The sequence below is a fragment of the Sphaerodactylus townsendi genome, linkage group LG12 (genome assembly GCF_021028975.2).
Source record: "Sphaerodactylus townsendi isolate TG3544 linkage group LG12, MPM_Stown_v2.3, whole genome shotgun sequence".
Taxonomy (NCBI): domain Eukaryota; kingdom Metazoa; phylum Chordata; class Lepidosauria; order Squamata; family Sphaerodactylidae; genus Sphaerodactylus; species Sphaerodactylus townsendi.
In genome coordinates this window covers 35692351-35713083 of record NC_059436.1, presented here as the reverse complement: position 1 = coordinate 35713083, position 20733 = coordinate 35692351, and the positions used below count along the sequence as shown (strand labels likewise).

The window sequence follows — 20733 nt, the reverse complement described above, 5'->3', positions numbered from 1 at the left end:
CCTATGTCCTTGGAAAAACCCTCTTTGGGTCTCTCTAATCTGAGTGGTGTGGTATAGTGGTTAAAGTGTTGCACTAGGATCTGAAATGCCCAAGTTCAAGCTCTTCTTCTGCCATGAGTCCCACTGAGCCACTTTGGATCTGCCACTCTTATCTCAGCCTAAATGGCAAAATGAGGAAAGGAGAAACATGAATTCCACTCTGAAGCAGATTCCACATGGGCCAAAAACAGCGGCGTGAAAGCAGTGTGAAAATGGTGTAAACCCTTTTACACCATTTTAAACCCTTTTATGCTGTTTTCACACCATTGTTTTTGGCCCATGCGGAATCCGCTTGAGTTCGTTGGAGCAAAACACATTGATGGTAGAATCGCACTGGCTTATCTATGAGGCAAGGTCAAATGGTCACCTCAGGCAACAGATGATTGGGGGAAGGGTAACTTCCTTCACCACCATATCGCCCTTTGCTCCCATCTTGCCTCTGCTCCAGTCAGGAAGCGGAGGAGCTATTACTTCTTCATTCCAGCACAGTTGCCAAGGTAAGTCACACTGTTGGCTGAACTCTTACAGGAATCTCACAAAGATTTGGACGTCTAGTAGGGTTTCAATTCTTTCAGTGCTTGAGGCAATGAAGGTTTGGGGGAAAGAAGGAGGCAAGACACATCAGTTCATGGGATAGAGGGGGCAGCTACAGCTGGGTTGAGGAGGGCGACGTCTCGGGCCACCATTGTGAAGAATTATCCCCTAGACCAGTGGTTTCCATTGTGGCATCCGTTGGCTTCATAGTGGTAGCTAGCACCTTTCTTGGCATCCATGAAGTGTTTTTAGTTGGTTGACAGATCTACATTCAAGACTTTGGTCTTATTGGAATGTGTGCCCTGTTTATGCAATGAAACTGCTCCTCTGGAATGGCTTCCCCTGGCCACTTTATGGATTTCTCTACCCAAAGACAGCTGATTATGCGGGTGTGGAATGGACAGGGCAAAGGGACTGTCACTGCAACAGAAGGAGTTCAGATGCAGGCTGTATTCATGCTTTGGACTTCCTTAAGTGTGTGAACTGCATTTCCTGAAGCTGGCCCAGTGTTTCAGACAATGGTACAAAATGAATTATTGTGACAGACGTCTGGGATTCCCTTTCTGCAACCCCTCCCACAAAATTCCACACTTCAGTAAAACAATCAGTTTCAACTCACTTTAACCCTCAACTCCCGGTGTGGATGAAGAGTAATGGACATTGTAGCCTTGCTGAAGACAAGTTTGGAGCAGGTCAGTGTCTAGAAAGGAGATATCTGGCAAATCCTGTGCATGCCACTGAAACCATATTATTATAAGTGCAAGGCATAAAAATAAAATTAGGTACATTAATCTACATTCAAAAAGTCCAGGTTAAATCTCTGGATAAAAGGATTTTTTTCAATTTGCTGGACATGTATACCGGACCTCTGCCAGCTTTTTGCAAAAACACCTACTCCTTGTGAGTTAGAGGAACAGCCAAGGCAAAAGTCAGTTGGTCAGTGATGTAAGCCGGACAGAATCCAGCAGAACAGGAGGCGGAGCCAGGAGGCAGTGCCACAGATCAGAAGGCTGAGCTTAGTGGATTATAGTAGGTCATAGGCAAAGTTTTGCAGCCATTGCCTCACTTTTCAGCTCCTTAATGGAAGTTACCTCATGGAGGTTGCCTGGTTTTACTGACGAGAAAGGAGACCTTAATGGATTGATATTTATTGCTTTTCCAGCATGGCCAATTGGCCATGCTGGAAGGGGCTGATGGGAATTGTAGTCCATAACATCTGGAGTGCCAAAGGTTCGCCACCACTGGAGGCAATCCTATTGTGGGCAAATTTGTTCTGCTCTGGTGTAGGGGATCAGAGGTGCCACAGCTTCTTTTATGTCAGACTTTCTTAGGGAGTTCTTGCAACATGCTGGTGTGTCCAGTTGAGAATTTGCTGCATTTCTTATGTGTGCCACCAAGTGAGAATGGTGGCACAGTAGTTGCTGTACCCTTACGAAAAGCCAGCTTACCTATGACCTCGCACCCATATACAGTCTGGCTTGGCTTGGCTTAGCAGGCTGTTGTTAATGGTTGCCTTCTGAATCTTCCAGCATGTTTAAGGAGTTGGGCAGAGCCAATCACTGGACTTCAGAAGACAACAGGAGTCTGAGTCCTTTTCTGTGCCCTCCCCAATGCCTGGTGCAAATATCCTTTCCCTCTTTCTGGCACAATGGAACATTTCTCTCTCTGTTCTCTGGGCATTTGGGAGGGGAAGAGGTTTTGTGTCGTGTATGCAGGGCAGAGGCATTCACCTTTGTTGACTGGAACTAAGGCATTAGAAATGGCTTCTGAGACTTTACAGGGCATTAACTATACATTTTCAAACCCATTTTGCAGCCTTATGGACTAGCAACATGATCTCTGTTCAGATGAGAGCTGGGAATCTCAGCATGTGGGAGCTGGGTCCCCAGTAATGAACCAGTGCTTGCATGGTACAGCTACTGTATGTATATGGGTATCTTTGCCAGTGAGCGGCAATCTATAGCAATGGCACCATAACCTATTCAGCCAGACTTATTGGAATCCAGCCAGACTTATTGCATGTTTCCTTTTTTAAATCAAAATTCTATCTAGATTTTATGAGACACATTTGCACCCCTCCCTAAAATTCCCATCTCAAAAAGCTGTGTTGCTAAAACCTTGGGTTTTTTTTACTACCTACTATAATTTCTATTCCTTTTTTCTCCTCTTTAAGACAGATACTACCTAGACCTTTCTCCATCTATTATTTTAAAAATGTGTTCTGAGTAAGAGGGTTTCGTAAAAAAACCCACAATATTATTTTGAACCCTGAATATTTTTTTTTTTGTTTCAGAATTTGCGTAAATGTACTTCAGGGAACATCAGCTGCATTTCACATTTTTTGCGTGAATGGCAGAAACCAGCCAATTCATGTGCTGCGGGGACAGCGGCTCCGATAAAATAAACCCCTTTTTTAATTTAAATGCTAATGCACTGAATTAAAATTTAATAACTGAGGAAATTGAAAAGCCAAGCAGGAATATTGGAAATAAATCCAAGCAGAAACAGCTAAAATTAAAAATTCTAGGGAGTGGGAGGATAGAAGCTAAGCTGTCTTATACGATTACATTTTTTTTTTCAGAATGGGGGGGGGGGGGGAAATCCTATCTCTGGCCAGCCTTAGGGCAGTAAATCGAAAGCTGGGTGATTTATTGTTCAATTTTCCTGAGGGAAAAAAAGGCTCTCTTTCATGCTGAAATATTTCATAAATTTCAAGCTGGCATAAATTCTTAATTTAAAAGTTATGGAGGTCACATTTAGTGTGTTAGAGCAATTCCGCAATCTTAAAGGAGCAGCAGCCAAAAAAAAATGGTGATGCTGAGAAATTGCAGTTTTATTTATTATTTTCATTCATCACCTGAAACTTTTTGAGATGTTTTGCCTGCAAACATCAGAGACTAGAATATGCAGAGAAATATCATTTTTAAGTGCACCTTTTTTATAGTGCACCTTTTTAAAGTGCACACAGTTTTTAAAACATCTTTTGTAACTTGCGGTTTTTGCATAAGAAATCTCTCCAGAAAGAAGAGCTGAAGAAGTAATTGCTTCTGTTGGTTCTCCAGTCTTAACAAGAGCTAATATGTTCATTTGTTATACAGCTGTTAGGCTTCAGAAAGGCTGTTGCGGTGTCCACAATGCAAAACAATCCGTCAAAAAAATAATAATGATTTTCTATGCTTACACAATGAGAATGAAGGGGAGAAAGGGCTTTGATGGGTTTGGAAAATTGATTGGTTGCTTATATCTGCTGGACATTCTGTGTGCTATTAGAAACCTGTAAAACACAGCCTACTAATACTCTAATGCTGGCCAGAAAACATCTGGGGGCAGAAACTGGCAATAGGGATGCAATACTGTATTCACCTAGACAAAATTAAAGCTTCGTAAACGCTGGATCTGCTTTGTGCCAAAGCTAGGCCATCTAACTCTGTATTCTCTACTCTGATTGGCAGTGGTTTTCTAGCAAAGTAACAGATTTCCCAATCTGCCCAGGGGATTGAATCTTCTGCATGCAAAGCCGCTGGTCTACCACTGAGGCACCATCCCTAGCCCTAAGAAAGCTGCCTGGTGGGGCCATTTGAACATCTAGTTTGGTATTTGCCCATCATTGACCGCTCTAGTTCAGCAAAGAAGATGTTCTAGCAGTGAGCCACTGCCCTCTTGCCAAGAGCATATTTTAAGCAGTTGGCTGCTTTGATCATGCAGAATGTTCATGAACTTGTTATATTGGGGAGGGGCAAGTCTCAGTTCTGCATCGTTGGAAATTACAACCGTGGTCTTGGAGGGAGTGTTAGGGGAAAGCTCAGGGTAAGAGTGGTGGGCTGGGGAACAAAAGGGGAGCAGAAGAGAACAACAAGAATGGGGGGGGGTGTCTTTGGGTAGCACCTGGGGAAAAATGGGTTTGGGTCTCAGGAGGAGAGTCAACAGTGGATTTATCAACAGCATCTGTTTGGCCTGCTACAGAAGACGTTGCTCTGATTGCTGTGAGGAGCAAATACCAGCATTGCAAGACCGTTGCCAAACTGCTGCTAGCAGAAATCTTGAGCCTGTCATTGCCTTTGGTTTCCACGTTGACCTAAATAGCAAGCCAAGTCTGAAAGAAAATCTGCCTCACAGGTTTAGCATCATGGTGTTCAAAACCCCAGCCTGGGCTAAGCGGAGAAAAGGGAGCCCTTGCTTAGAAAACTGGCAGAAGGAAGAACTTTCAAAGTAGGGCAGCGCTGTTGTCAGGGATGCGCCTAGTTGACTGAGATGCATTCCTAACTCAATGTGGTTGCTACAAAATGCAGGGGCCGTGATTGTATTGCCTTCCAATAAATGTTACTGATCAACAATCCAGAGTTCGTTTATTGATTCAAGGTTCAAGATCTAACAGGGGGGCAGTATCAGTTATGGTTCAACTGCTTTCCTGCTATTTAACCATATCTAGGACTTTGAGATTTGAGACAGGAACCTTGTGAGCTAAGGCTGGGGCTTACTTTTAATTAATTGTACAGGTATCATTTTCTGACTGTCTCAAAATACTAGAATTCGTGGGCATCCAAAGAAATTGATGGGGCATGTAGACTGGGTGCAGGGAAAACGTACTTCATAGCACAGTGCATACTTGTGGAACTTGGTGTCCAATGATATAGAGATGACCACCAGCTTCGGATGGTTTAAAAAGGGATTAGACAGCTTTGTCAGTGTCAGTGGCTGTTAGATATGATGGTTAAATGGAACCGCTATGATCTGAGGAAGTTTAGCTCTGAACACCAACTGGTAGTGTCAACAGTGGAAAGCTTTGACCACAGTGGCTTATTTGTGGGTCTTATAGGAGTGTCTGGTGGTTCACAGTAAGAAATAGAACGGTGGACAGATAGACTGTGGTCTGTACCAACTGGAATCTTAGGTTCTGAAAATCTTATCTCTTTTCAGTGTTTGTGGATTTTGTTGCCTTGTGCCTGATGGAACCTTATTGGTATAGTGTATAGAATCACTTAACGTTCCTACTTAAAGGTCTCTTGGTGATTTTGGCACAGTCATTCTCTGTCAGCCTGACTTACCTCAGAAGGTTGTTGGGAGGATAAAATAAGAAGAGGGGAAAAGGATGACTATATATGGTATCCTGAGCTCCGTTAAGAAAGGGTAGGATGAAAATGTAATAGTGACTAGATCGATATCATTGTATACTTTACATTGTTTGCTTTACATAAAAAACAATTAAAATAATTGTTGTTGCCCTTCCTTTCATAGTTTATGTCTCCTTTTCCCCTCCTTTTTTGGCATTTTTCTTGTGTATCCTCAAAATACACACAACTTGGGCTGGTGGGGAGTAAATATCTTAATGGAAAATTATAGTGTATTAATTTTTATTAAATAATATTTTGCAAATAAGTCATGTGAAAGACTGAGGAAACGAATTGCAAATAAGGATATAACTGTATTTACCTAGGTTTCCCCCCCCCCACATGCTTCAGCAAGGTGTGGGGAGGAGGGGCAAGAAGTGTTTCAGAATGCTGAAGCCCTCCCCAACAAATATATGGTTTTTTCTCATCCAACACCATCCCCTCTTCTTCTATATGGGAGTTACCTATATATTTTCATTAAGGTTTTGGCATGATTACAGTAGTTTGATGGTCAGTTGAGTCTGCATAATTTGCCTTCTGACAAGCTCTGAAGCAGGGGTGGAGCGAGGGGGAACTGCGCCTGGGGCATGCACCCCCCTATGCTCCCGCCCTGCCCCGGAATGCCCCCTCCACGCCACAGCCATGCCCCCACACCGGCAGGTGCCCTGTTGATGCTACGCCACTGTTCTCAAGTAAAAGGATATTTTGTATGTAGATGATGCATACATGTGTTGCAGGAAGTAGCATATTAGAAGAAATGTTCCCTGTTCTCACATGTATGAAGAAATATCCTTTCAAGATGACCCCTCTCGTCTACAGTATATACTTTTTAAAAATGCTGGTAGATTAATTGGAGACATCAGGTTGGATCCAACCATCTTTTACAAAAGGGGGGGGGGAAGGAATCTGTGATTCCCTTTGACCCCCAAAAAGAGAGATGCTGGGGACAATGGGATCTATGTTTATATAGTGATTGCACTGTAGGGAATTAGGCAAGATTGAATTAAAAAGCTAGCTGGATCCCCAACCATATTTTAGTTACCAGAATGTTTTAAGATCTATTTTAAACATGACAAGAATTAAATCTGTTTTAAACATGACAAGAATTAGCTGTAATTTTTAGGCTTCTTGGCAACCAGAAGGACTAAAAAACTGCACACGTTCTAGTTCAAAATAAAAGTCAAAAATCTGAAGATGGGGGATTCTGTTCTGGTTAAAAGTTTCCCAGACGATATTTTTTTTCATTAAAAAATAGCTTCTGTTGAGTCATATCCTGGCCTCATGACGTCTCTGAATTTAAACATATGTTTATGTTCTTGGTTATATTCTTAAACTTTTAATTAAAAAAATGTTTTAAGAGAAGGCAGCTATTAACTGTCGCACATTTGTGGCTTCATATAGATGATGATGAGAACAGATTGCAAAAATTCTAATCTTTCTCTTATTCTCTCCCCTCAGACTGAAGGAGGCAGCAGTGTGGGGACGAGAGCATCCACAGGCAGGTGAGTAGTTGGGTATCTCTGTGGTAGGTCATGATACTCTGATTCTTTAACAAATTGAGTTGAAATTTCCAATATCTGTGTCACACCGGGAGAGTTTTAGAAGTGAGGAACAAGAAGGAAGTCTCATGAGCCTTGCTGAGTGCCTCTGGTGCCTTGTAGAAAGTTGTTTGAAGGCAAACATCTGTTACAGAGCGTTCTAGCCAGGCCTGTTGGATCTCAGTGAGTGCTCCTGACAATTCCCTTCACGAACTGCGCACAGCAGATGAAAAAACAGTCGTGGCAAGCGAGCTCTTGTTTTCCGAATCATTATTTACATTTACCACTTATTTCTCCCACAGTTCAAAGGACCAGGGAGGGAAAGGGGTCTTGTCATGTCTTTCTCAAGAGGGTCAGAGAAGAGAGAGATTCTGTTTCTGCTGTCCTTCCACTAAGTGCCCCAAGATTTTGAACACAGCAAGATCGGGGGTCGCAAAACTGGCACCAGTGACAGTCCCATTCACTCAGTGTAATTTGAAGAGATAGCGAAAAAGATCTTTGGGCTAATTATCTGAGTTGACGAGCTGGTATGAAAATGGCAGTTATCATTGGCCACCTGGGAGCCAGATTAGCACGGTAGTGGTGGAAGGATCACAACTTTTCCTGTGTAATTCAAAGGCCCATCTTTCGGGCCAGGCTTGGCAGTACTCTTTGGCAGTACTCTTGGCATAATAAGTGTTGGGCAAATGGAGCAGCTGCCCTGGGCACAGCCTGCAAGAGTGTTCATCCTGTGCTCTAGAGGAGCCCAAATACCGCTGCGGCACAGCTTTAATTTGCTTTGATGCAAATCTCCATGAGCCTTTTTCGGCACAGAAACCAACTCACCTGGATGTACACACAGGCACGCCAAAAGTAACTGTGGGCTGCTGTTAGTAATTGGGGCGTCTTGACCCCCAGGCTGCAAGTTGTGAAACCTGCTCTGGTGCTGCTCTAAGGTCCCTTCCACACATGCAGAATAATGCACTTTCAATCCACTTTCAATGCATTTCGCAGCTAGATTTTCTTTCTTTCTTTCTTTCTTTCTTTCTTTCTTTCTTTCTTTCTTTCTTTCTTTCTTTCTTTCTTTCTTTCTTTCTTTCTTTCTTTCTTTCTTTCTTTCTTTCTTTCTTACTTACTTACTTACTTACTTACTTACTTACTTACTTACTTACTTACTTACTTACTTACTTACTCTTTAGATTTTTATACCGCCCTATCCCCAAGGGGCTCTGTGCGAAATAGCAAAATCCACTTGCAAACAATTGTGAAAGTTGATTGAGAGTGCATTATTCTGCATGTGCGGAAGGGGCCTAAGTGTGAAAGGATTTAGTTGTGTTCCTGCTGAGTTAACTTTTCATATTTTTAAAATGCAGACCTACCTTCTCTCTCTCTCTCTCTCTCTCTCTCTCTCTCTCTCTGTGAGTGAGTGAGTGAGTGAGTGAGTGAGTGCGTGCGTGCGTGCGTGCGTGCGTGCGTGCGTGCGTGCGTGCGTGCGTGAGTGAGAACAATTGGAGGCCGAAAATGGTAACATGGAAGATTTTTTTCTTTCCCCCCCCTTGTTCTCTTTTGCCAGCTGCTTTTGCTGTTTTTCTCTGACTGGATTGCTGCCATTTTTAGCATTTTGTGTTTTTAAAAAATTCTCTCAGGATGATGCTGTTTTATTGTTGATAATTCTGGAATCCTCCTCCAGGACTGGATAAAAAATGTTTCACACAAAAAAGTTTGCCAGTACCAGGAATCAAAAATGTTTTCCTCTCCAGCCTTCCATTTGAGCATCTATGAAAGCTTAGATCTGTCAAGAAGGAGCATGAAGTGTTTGTACATCTATTGCTGTCTTCTAAGAGTTTTATGAAAATTATTCCTACCTGGAAAAAATGTCCTCTTAGAATTGGGTTCCCCACTCTTTCATAAGTTAACAGTGTGGGGTTTTAAACCGTTTTTAATTCCTAATTTTATTATTAGTGTCATGCCAGCCTACATTTGAAAAATGCAAACTCCAGATGCGACATTTGTTTCTAACTGCAACATGTAGCCCAGTCTGTCATTGAATCACTGTTAATTTTTGGTCCTTGTTGGTGGGAGGAACGCAGAATAATTCCCAGTGAGCACTGAAACACATCTCTTAACACTGATGCTGAAACCAGATCTGAATTTCTTGCATCTGTAGATTAAATAAAAAAGCCATATGTATCAGTTTTTAAAAGCCTCTCTTCTGCTTCTTATATGGCTCTAATAGCATTGAGAAACAAAGCAACGGAGACGAAAAGGAGAACTTAGCATCACTTAATGCTGCCTGCATGCTTCCAAACGACTCAAGCTGTATACGTGAAAATACATCAGATGTTACCGAAACACCGTAAGTCTGCAATTCAGTTTGCATTCCTCATAGCTGGGAGGAATCCGGAATAACTTCTGGTGAAAATTAAAGTATTTCTGTTAGAGTAGCTGCTAAGAACCCGACTTTAATATCCCACATCTGTAGATTGAATGAAAGCCAGATAAATAAATATTAAAACCTCTCTTCTGCTTCTTACATGGTATTAATAGCACTCAGAAACAAAGCAACGGAGATGAAAAGGAGATCTTAGTGCCACATAGCACTACCTGCTCGCTTCCTACCTGCTCAGCTGATAAATCTGGAAAAACAACGGATATTACCGAAACACCGTAAGTCTCCAGTTCGATTTCCCTTCCTCATAGTCAGGAGGAACCAGGAATAATTTTCCATCAAAGCTGAAATACTTCTCTTAAAATAAAACTAAGAAACAGATCAGTTTCCCACATTTTTTTAAAATGGGAAATCCACAAAGAGAATTAAAAAATCACTTCTTTTTTTTAAATGCGGCATTAGTAGCATTCCAAGGTAGTCTTCGTAATTCTGCGCAGGTTGGTGGTGATGAGTAAGTGCAAATCTGAATTAGCACCAGATTTTATGCCCTTCTACAGAACCCTGCCTCACGTGCATGAGAGGAAAAAATCTGGGATATTATACACAAGTTAATATGGACAGGAGAGTTCCTTTGTTACTTCTGTGGAGTTGCAAATCTGTGCATGACAGGCAAAATGGCAAAATCTTTTGACGCTTACGAAATAATAATCCGCTTCTTCCCTGCCCCCTTGGCTAACCTTTGTATTGTCTGATGCATCTGTTCGTTTCCCTTTTCACTCAGCACAGTGACTTTCAAACTTTCGAGCTTCAAGGAACCTTTGCCATTGTCACATATACTGAGAAGGTCCCATAACACTTGCTATGGACCGTCTTGTACCTTGCAGAAGATTGTGAGGAACGTTCCAGGACACACAGTCAGAAAAAAGTTCTGGTCAGGCTCATTCAGCTACAGGGAGGATGCCTGATGTTTTGTATTATTTGTGATGGCCACTGACTCCTGTTCTTCCACAACTCCGTTGATGTGCTCAGAAGACCAGTGAGGGAAGGAGTATCATCAAATCTTTCTCAAGGGGATCAGAGAGAAGCAGCATGAGCTTTTGTTCTTGTGCTTTTGCCTGCTGCTGTTCCTCTACTACATAGCTCAAAACTAGGCCAGGATTGAGGTTCTTGAAACTGCAAAGTTCTCTTTCACCAAGAGATAGTAGAAGAAGAGGGGATATGCTTGCCAGGCATCCAAGTCAATAGTAGATGCTGATGGGAGCAGCAATTGACATTGGTGACCTAGGATTCATATTTGTGAAACTCTTATTTGTTATCAGTTACTGATTTGCTTCTTATTAATGACCCCAGATAAGCTTTGAAGGAACCCAAGATTCCCCAGTAGACTCTTTGTGAAGTTCTGATCTAGAGAACGGTTATCCCTTTGGTTGTGGAAGGAATCAAACTTTTCCTGTATACTGTAAAGGCCCATGTCTTAGGCCAGGCTTGGCAGTGCCCTACATCTTTGGCATAATGAGTGTTGGGCAAATGGAACTGCTGCCCTGGGCACAGCCTGCAAGGGTGTTCATCCCGTGCTCCAGAGGTGCCCAAATGCCACTGCTGCACAGCTTTAATTTGCTTTGATGTAAACCACCATGTTCCTTATTCGGCACAGAAACCAACTTACCAGGATGTACACATAGGCACGCCAGAAGTAACTGGGTGGCTGTTAGTAATTGGTGTGTTTTGACCACCAAGCAGCGGTTTGTGAAATCTTCTCTGGCGCTGCTCTAATTGTTAAAGAATTCAGTTTTGTTCCTGTTCCTGCTGAGTTTCTTCTTTTTTTTGCATTTTTAAAATGCAGCCTACGTCTTTGTGTGTGTGTGTGTGTGTGTGTGTGTGTGTGTGTGTGTGTGTGTGTGTGTGTTCGTGTTCAGAGGCTGAAAATGGAAACGGAATATTTGTTCTGCTTTTCCCTTGCTGTCTTTTGCCAGGTGTTTCTGCTGTTTTTTCCTGACCGGATTGCTGCCACTTTTAGCATTTTGGTTTTTTAAAACTATTCTTAGAAAGATGGGTTCTATTGTTGATAATTCTGGAAGCCCTTTCCAGAGGCAGGATAAAAATGTCTCAGAAATCCTGATGCAAGTTTTTTTAAAAATCAGACGCCAGTACTTAGGAGCCTAAAATATTTTTCCCTTCTAGCCTTGCATTTGAGCATCTGTGAAACTTTAGATCCATCAAGGAGGAAAATGAAGTGTGTATACCTCTGCTACAGTCTTTCAAGAGAATTTCATGATAAATTGTTTCTGCCTGGGAAAAAATGTCATCTTAGAATTGGGTTCCCTGCTCTTTTGTAAGGGAACAGTGTGTGTTTTTAAACAGCTTTTAGTTCCTTGTTTTATTATTAATGTCATGCTGGTCTACATCTGAAAAATGCAAACTTCAGATGCAGTGTGTTTTCAACTGCAGCATGCAGTCTGGTCCATTTGTTATGTTACAATTGATTTCCATTCCTCATTGTTGGGAGGACCAGAGAATAATTTCTGATGTACACTGAAATGCATCTTTTAATGCTGATACCAAGAACCGGATCTGAATTTCCCGCATCTGTATCAAACAGCCACATAGATTAATTTTTAAAAGCCTTTCTTCTGCTTCTTATATGGCTTTAATAACATTGAGAAACTAAGCAGTGGATGTGAAAGAGAGATCTTAGCATTACATAGTGCTGTCTACCTGCTTCCCACCTGTTCAACCTGTATTCATGGAAATGCATCAATTGTTGCCAAAACACCTCAAGTCTTCAGCTCAGTTTGCATTTCTTGTTCCGGTGAACAATTAACAATATTTCTCTCAAAAAGAGATATTAAGAACCAGTCCTAAAATTTCCACATCTGTACACTGAGTGAGACAATTACTCAAACAGAATTTGAACGCTTGCTTCTACTTCTTGTATGGCATAAATAGCATTGAAAAACAAAACAACCAGGATGAAAAACAAGATCTTAGTGCCACATAGCACTGCCTGCTCGCTTCCCACCTGCTCAACCAATAGGTCTGGAAGCACAGTGGATATCACCGAAACACTATAAGTTTTCAGTTGGATTTCCGTTCCTCGTTGTCAAGAAGAACAAGGAATACTTTTCCATATACACTGAAACACTTCTCTTAAAATAGATGCCAAGAACTATGTCAAAGTTTCCGACGTTTGTAGACTGAATTCAAGAGTCACCTAGAACCTTTTTTAAAAGGCTCTTCTGCTTTTCACATGGCATTAATAGCATCTAGAAGCAACACCATTCAAAGGAAAAGAAGATCTTAGCATTACATAGTGCTGCCTGCATGTCTTCCACCTGGTTGAACTATACATTTGGAAACAAAGCAGATGCTGTAGAAACATCTTATTTTTTCCAGTACTGTCTCAGTGAAATAAAAACTGGCCTTGAATGATCTAGCTCCATGGTGGCGAACCTTTGGCACTGCAGATGTTATGGACTACAATTCCCATCAGCCCCTGCCAAAGGTTCACCACCACTGTCTAGCTTCTCCTGAGGCTGGGAATATGAAACAGCACTGTTAGCCTGGCCGTTTATATACTTTATGTTAAAAAGTTCACAAATATTGGGACTTTCCCACTTGCCATGCTTTATGGTTCAGCAGCTTTTATCTGCTGGATTTTTTTAAGCAGTTGTTCCAACCTGCATAACTAAGTGTATATTGTAAGCTGCCTTGAGTTTCACATAAATGTTTGTAATAAAAAAGAAGGCTGCATAAGCATTTAACAAACTGATCCTGCATGCTAGAGGCATGTGGAGGGGTGCATGTGCAATCCCAGTATTTCTGTTTGCTCTGCTAAATGAACTCTTCTGCTAAATGAACTCCAGAGCCCTTCGGGGATAGGGCGGTATATAAAATTAAACAATCAATCAATCAATCAATCAATCAATCAATAAATAAATATAAACTCCAACCCCCAATAATAGGTATTTTGAGGAAGATTTGGGGTTGAAAATTCCCAGAATCAAAAAAATAAAAAAGGAAAGACATTCTGAAGGGAAATGAAGGATCTGGCAGAAATGGAACCTGTTCCTGGACTACATATATGACCTAATGGAGCTGCATTGACCCATCTAGCTTTGCAGTAGCAATGCCTCCTCAGGGCCTCAAATAGAGAGAACATTTCCCAGTTCCCAAGACCGTTTAAGTGGAAATGTCAAGGACCAAACGTTCAAAGTAGGTCCTCAGTCACCTAGGCATGGTTGCTTGAGCAATAGGACAGAAATCTAGTCTGGTATACTATTAAGAGTGTTGGACTAAGATGTGGAAGACACAGGTTCAAATCCCCACTCTGCCATGGAAGTTTGAAGGGTGACCTTGGGTTTAGTCACACATACTCAGCCTACCTCACAAGGGTTTTTGTGTGAACAGCAGATGAGAAGAGAACAGTGTAAACTGTTTTGGTTCCCAATGGGAATGAAAAAGGTAACTTTTAAAAAATAGATTTTTATTATTTTTTCAATTAAAAAAACAATACAGAGAAAAGAAGGGGAAAAAAGAAAACAGTAAGTGGATCTACATTAATAACTAGTTGTACTAAAGGAACACCAATTACAGTTCAGAATGTAATAAAGAGGAAAAAAAATCTTAGTACCTATATTTGACAATTCCGTCATGCTATCATACTCATAGTTAATTCTTATTAAGAGTATATATCATTAACAATATACGTTGGAAAAATATACATTGATTTATGCTCTTCTATGTTAAAATCATATCAGTAAAATATGAACTCGACAACGCTTTACATGTTATGATAATTAAGGTAAGGCTCTCATTTTGCTTTACATTCATTTCTAATCTTCTATTCAATTAATTTTGCCATACAAAAATATTCTCTCATTTTCTGTTCTCAGTTCTCTTAAATAGGAACTCTTTCACATTTCTATATAGAGGCATCTTATTAACTTGCTACAGTTAATAAGTAGCAAAATAATTCTTATTGTTTTAATAGATTTTTTTGGGAAACGCCTAATAACATAACTGTACTAAAACAACAGTAATTTTAGAACCCATTTGAGATTTAATTTGCAGTATTTTTTACATTTCAGTGTGAATTAATATCCAAAATTTTCATATCTTTTTACAAAGCCGCTATATAGAGAAAAAATGAACCAGGTTTTTCTTAACATCTCCAGCATATACTCTTATATTTTATCTGTTTTCTTGCTGTCTTTTAGGTGGTTGATCTTTTAGGTTTTCTGATGGCTTTTCACTAGAGAAAAAAGACAAAGTTTTATAATAGACATGACCCCATGAATTCTTATTTACATTTATTACCTGCCTTTTGCCAAAGTCTCATGATTAGACGTTTCTCCTCCTTCCTTCTGTGGGCATGGCTATGATATGATTATTTGCTAGTTATTCATAACCATGCAGATTGACTGCTAGCTACTGTTGCTGGTCCTGGGTGAGCTGTAGGGTAGAGTCCAAAGCAAGGATTGGGGTGTAGCTGTAGGGGAACTGACCCTGGTTGGTTTAGTGCTGGTGCTCAGAAGTTTTTGGCAAGTCCAGGGATAGTCTCCAGTGCGACACCTTTTTACAATGAACAGCTTAGTAAAACAAAACAACTAGTATGAGTGGGGTTGGAACACATTTTTATCTCTTGCTGTTCTGATAACCTGGCTGAAAGCTCTGTTTGTGTGTTTCTGTTTCTGATTAATTGGGAACTTATTCCTAGTACCATATGCCAAGGTGCTTTTTAATTCTGAATTTGACCAGCACTTGGCTTTGTGCAGATCTTGGGAGTGGCGTAAATGCTGCTAATGAATGGGTCATCCTAGAAAAGTGATGCACATGATTTCATCCATGTAGTCGATGGATCAGTAGTTATGGAGGAGATATTCCCAATAGTTCTGAAAAGTTTCCTGATATGCTTACCCCTGTTGCTCTTTCTCTATATTGTCAAACTTCTGGAAATTTTGAACCGGGGGGGAGGGGGGGATATATTTTTTCCTTGGAAGCAAAAAACAGAAATTGGGGGGTGGGGGGTGGAATTGAAATATATACAATACTTACTTTCTGATCAAACATAAACTACATTGAAAGATTTCACCGTATACAACGAATCATTTATAATTCAGCATAAATTGTGCTGTTTGGCATATTTATGGAATTTGAAATATAAATACCTTCATTTTCCACAAGCAGTATTCTCGGGTATACTAAGTATTTGGGAGGGAGTTGCAAAAATATTGCACCCTTGAATTCTTTAGCACAGGAGTCCTCAAATGGTGCCTGTGCGTGCCATGGCACCCGTTATCACCTCTCCTGGCACCCATTAGGTGTTTTCAGAAAGTGCATGAAACCTGATAGGGCATTGCTCAGCACAGCTTCTGATAGGCCACTGGAGGTCTAATTCACTGTGCAGAGTAAAAGACTTCCTGTTAAACACAGCTTCTGCCTGAAAGGTACTATTTAGTTTTATGTAACCGCGCTCCCTGACATTTTGTGGTTGGCTCCACCTCTTGTGGCAGCCATTTTGAGGTCAGTTACACCTTTTTTGTCAGCTATTTGTGATTTTCCCCATTGCCCTGTATCAGAATTTCAAAGGTGCCTGCTGCCGAAAAAGAGTTGGGGGCCTCTGGCCTAGCACATATACCTTTAATTTTAATTTTCCTCAAAGGTAGGAAAAAATAAAAGTTGAAGATTGAAAACAGATTCTGTAGTAAATAAAAACAATGTATAAGATGAATTCTCTCATAAAATCGCAATAGATCGGACTACCCATGTGTTTGGATATTTAAATACATAGTATATTAATTGTTGCCAAAATTATTTACATTTAAAAAAATTTGTTTAAATGCTGCATATGTGCACGATATAAGCATGTTTTTTTAATTCATAGGTTTTTTGTTGTTTTTTAAAGATCCCTCATATATCCCAATTTTTCTATTGGGAAAATCAAAACAGTCTGCAGACTTTCATGCTACACCCATTGAGTGGGAAAACCTTAAGAAGCATTTTACTCATCCAAAAAGGAACTAATTCATAAGAGGTTTTTTAGGGGGGGCTTCCCTCAAAATTTCCATTGGTAAAACTGAGGAAAAAGTCCCAGGATTAAAAAAAACTTGAAAAAAATATTTTGTTGAATTTTTGTCAGACATCCATGTCTTTGTTGCTGCTGCTGTCTTTTGCTGTCAGTGTGCAAACTGCAGGATCCAGAATCAATTTTTGGGTTTTCACAGGACTGTTGCCATTTTGGTTTATCCAGGGGGTTTTATTGGTCCTGGCAACATTCCCATGTGGTAGGTCACTGGATTACTGCTTTTCTGGTGAAAGAAAGGCACTACCGTGTTTGGAAGGGGATGGGGGCAATTATGCCAGTTGTTCCACTGTAGCCTTCCTCTTTATTCATGTACTTATTTGCTTCCTGTGCTGTTCCTGAGGGTCTCCGACCTACCCCTGGCCCAGAATTGCAGGAGGGGGATCAGTAGGCTACATTCAGGGAGTGGAAGTGGGAAAGTGTTCTGCAAATGGGCCTTGGTGGAGAGGAAAGCTACCGTTCTTTCAGTATTTTCAATTAATTAAAATATTGTGAGCTCTCAACCCACACATTGACTCAGAACATTAACGTAAAGTTCATTACCTGCTGAAACTGAATTGTACTGTTTCAGAAGGAAATCAAACCTCTTATCCAGCAATAACAAGAACACACAGAAAACAGAATCAACTATGCCAAATTAGTTCAATTTGCAAATAAGTGGTTTGACTGATATTGTCTAAGCAGGGGTGTCAAACTTGCAGCCCACGGGGTTTATCAGGCCCATGAAACTGCTGAGGCAACCCCCACCTTGCGATCTGGCCTGGCCTGGCAAGTCCAGTGGGTCAGAGCAGGGGTGGGGAGGGTTGCCTCAGCTGGCTCACGGGCCTGATAAACCCTCTCAACGCAGCCATTCTACCCCTGCTGTGGGCTCACCAGTCCAGGCACCCCCTCAGTGTCATTCTGGGGACAGCCAAGACAGCCACCGCCCCCAGCCCGATCAAGTCACAAGCCCCTTATGACAAATGAGTTTGGCACTCCTGGTCTAAGGCATGTGTAGCTATCCTGGCCTTTGAATGGCTTCTTTCTTATTATGAGAAAATCTTGTGGGTATTGCTGTAAGCCTCAAAATTGTGAAAGATGAAGCGTTGAAAAAAATCAGAATGGATGGGCTCAGCCGCATGCCTCAGATAGGGGGTTCAGAAGTATATTTGCTGTGAATTCTGCTGTATGGCAGTAATGAAAGAAACTTCAGCGGGAGAAATGTGGAGGAGGTAAGGAATAATTAACTCAAACATTTATTTCGTTGAGATGGATTTTGTCCTACCTCACCCAAGAGTTCCGGGTGGCTTAGAAGCATATGAACAAATCAAACAGAGTATCCTGTTAAAAAAATTCTGCCAACGTATTCAACAGCTTTCAGTTGCACAGTAGTTAAACAACATGGCAAGTCATATGAAGCAGCCTATTGGCGCATCTTGTCTACTTCAACTGAATGCAGTCCAAATAGAAACAGGAAGTCTCAACTTTCTGAGCTGAGAGGGGAAGACTTCCTAGATCAAGCTGGTCATGGACCGAACTGATTGCAGCCCTTGTCTCTGGTTAAAATTGTATTGGGTGCATTAAAGATGAGTGAGTTTGGTACTGTGCATTACACATTGACCTGGAAACACTTGGTTTGTTTGTTTGTTTGTTTGTTTGTTTGTTTGTTTGTTTGTTTGTTTATATTTTAAACTTGTAGACCGCCCTCCCACCGAAGGGCTCAGGGCGGTGAACAATGGTCGTAAAAACAATACAATCACAGTTAAATATACAGATGTACACAATAAAACAGACTGGCTCAGACAGCAACATTTATTCACCCCCTTACTGTACCCACAGGAGGCCTAGATGTTTCTTGATTAACTTTTTATTAGCCATCTGACAATGTTAATTAAAAAGCAGGATAGAAATACTTCAGTAGAAGTGGTAATGCCGGAGCCTGCAAAACAGATCCAAATCGTTATTTTGTTTTTTTTAGGCTTTGAGAAGGGACCCTCAGGCTCAGCTTCTTGCTCATCACCTTCTCAAAGAACACACTTTCCCTCAAACAGTGCTATTGTAATCATCATCTTACAATCCACAATCTCTTTTCAGCAGATGTATAATTTATTTTCTCTATTTTCACCCTCCCCCAAGGGAACGCTTAAAAAGGAGTCAGAAAAGCATGAAGGCGGAAGGCTCGGATTCTACAGCATCCCATTCTTTGCCAAGTGAGGACACTGCAACAATGACCGAAGTGAAAGTGAAAACAGAGGTACCCGATGAATACGTTCAGGAAGTGGTCTGGCAGGATGACGCCAAAGATTCTAAGAAGAACCTGAAAGATGAGGCCGGAGAAGTTCCAGCTGAGATCTGCGTGGTGATTGGCGGGGCCCGTAACCAGCAGACGCTTGGTAAGCTAGGTCGGTGGTCACTCGGTTTAACCTTTAACCAAAATGGGGTGTGGGCTACAAAAGGGATGGATACAGCATCTCACAACCATTTTGACTGACTTTTTTTTGGGGGGGGGGGGATCCTGAGCATGCCTTTCAACCAGCAAATCGGTGTGATGAAAGATGTTTTGAAAAATGAACCCAGAATCCATTTGGTGTGAGTAAAGGAGTTGTGACACATTTTGAGTGAGCGTGCTGTCCTCCAGTGGGCTTATAAGAGGGATTGTAATATCCCAGCAAGGCTAGAAGAGATTCCCTGATTTGAGGATCCAGTGTGTAATTTTACCATTAAAAAGCCACCACAGGGTACGGTAGGATGAGAATTCTGGAGGGATGGGGGAGCTGCGACGCTAGGAAGGGACACGTGTGTTAGCTCTTTGCCCTCCATGCCAATTCTGTGATGTAAAGTAACCTTTGAGCTGCCCCAGTAGAAAAACGAGACAGGCCTAATATGTGTATTACCCTTGTTTTTGGCCTGCCATGGCTTAAGCGTTTGAGGGATGGGAAAGAGTTCACCAGCACTACATAAGTAGTGCTCCTATTGGAGCAATATTTGGCTCCTATTGCTGCTTTTTAGGATCAGATGATGGCCCAGGGATTCCAGTCATGGAAGTTCCATGTCCCTTTTAGGGTTCAGCCAATAATTCTCATCATGATAATAGTGTCAGAAGAGACAAATATTTGTTTATTCAACAAGTAACTAAATTGGAGAATTCACTGCCAGACAATGTAGTGATGGCCATGAGCATTGATGGCTTTAGGAGGGAATCCGATTAATGGAGGATAGCTCCATCAGTGGCTGATAACCATGGTAAGTAAATAGAAACTCCATATACAGAGGCAGCAGACCTCTGGTTACCGGTGCTGGGAGGTGGTATCCAGGAAAAGCTTTGGCCTTTATTCTCTATTTGGCCTTTATCTATCTGTGGGAACTGATTGCTGCTGTGTGAAACTGGTGGCTGAACAAAATGGGCCACTGGTCAGACCCACCAGGACTGTCCTTATGTTCATATATTCTTTTGTCTGACTATGGATTTCATGATGCCCACTTGCTTCAGGGGCTTTGAGTGGAACAGACAAAACCCCAGGAAGCTTTAGGCCGTTCCCTGTAAGCTGACAGACTCGCTCAGCTTCCTTATGGCTGTGGGCTGTGGCCGTGCAGGGAGCAAGAGAGTGCTTCCTTGTACCAAAGCAAAAAAGCCTTCATCAACTCAATGCAGGAAATGCTTCAGAAGAGCCCGAGAGGCCTTTGCATTTTAGCTTCTCCCAGCATTTTCTGATTGGCCTAGCCCCTTGTTTTGTGATTGGCCCTACCATTATAGCTTCCATTTTAGAGTCGTACTCCCTACCCTTTCTTAGAATTCTGTGCTAGGAGGCTCAGCAAGGTTAGGGACCCCCGTGTTAGTGTATCTTTCTGTGTATGCTTCTTAGCTGAGGGAAAGCATGTTACAAACTTCAGGTACTTTCTGTTCCCCCCTCCCCAGTTCCGGAACTCATATTCTCTCCTGCCCCCCTATTCACCAGCTTTCTTTTGGTCTGTAAAACCGTGTCTCAAAGAAAGAAAGAACCTCAGATGAGAATTAATCTGCTGCCACTTCCTGGACCTTCTTTCTTCTCTAGAATGCAACGCTTGGTTCCTAGTGCCTGGCACCAG

The 20733-nt window shown here is 41.6% G+C and overlaps 1 protein-coding gene across 15 annotated transcripts in view; it reads left to right on the top strand.

Annotated features, from left to right (window-relative positions):
* The window catches only part of ZNF618 (zinc finger protein 618), a 115517-nt gene that overhangs the window by 50597 nt on the left and 44187 nt on the right, over positions 1–20733 (top strand). For 7 of the 15 annotated variants that reach the window (XM_048512228.1, XM_048512224.1, XM_048512230.1 and 4 more), the window contains exons 2-5: positions 7140–7183; positions 9435–9554; positions 9746–9865; positions 18784–19049. In XM_048512228.1, coding sequence (XP_048368185.1) covers positions 7140–7183; positions 9435–9554; positions 9746–9865; positions 18784–19049 — 550 coding nt within the window. Of the gene's footprint in view, positions 1–7139; positions 7184–9434; positions 9555–9745; positions 9866–18783; positions 19050–20733 lie in introns of those variants that run through there. The other 8 variants (XM_048512225.1, XM_048512231.1, XM_048512233.1 and 5 more) reach the window with 4 other exon arrangements.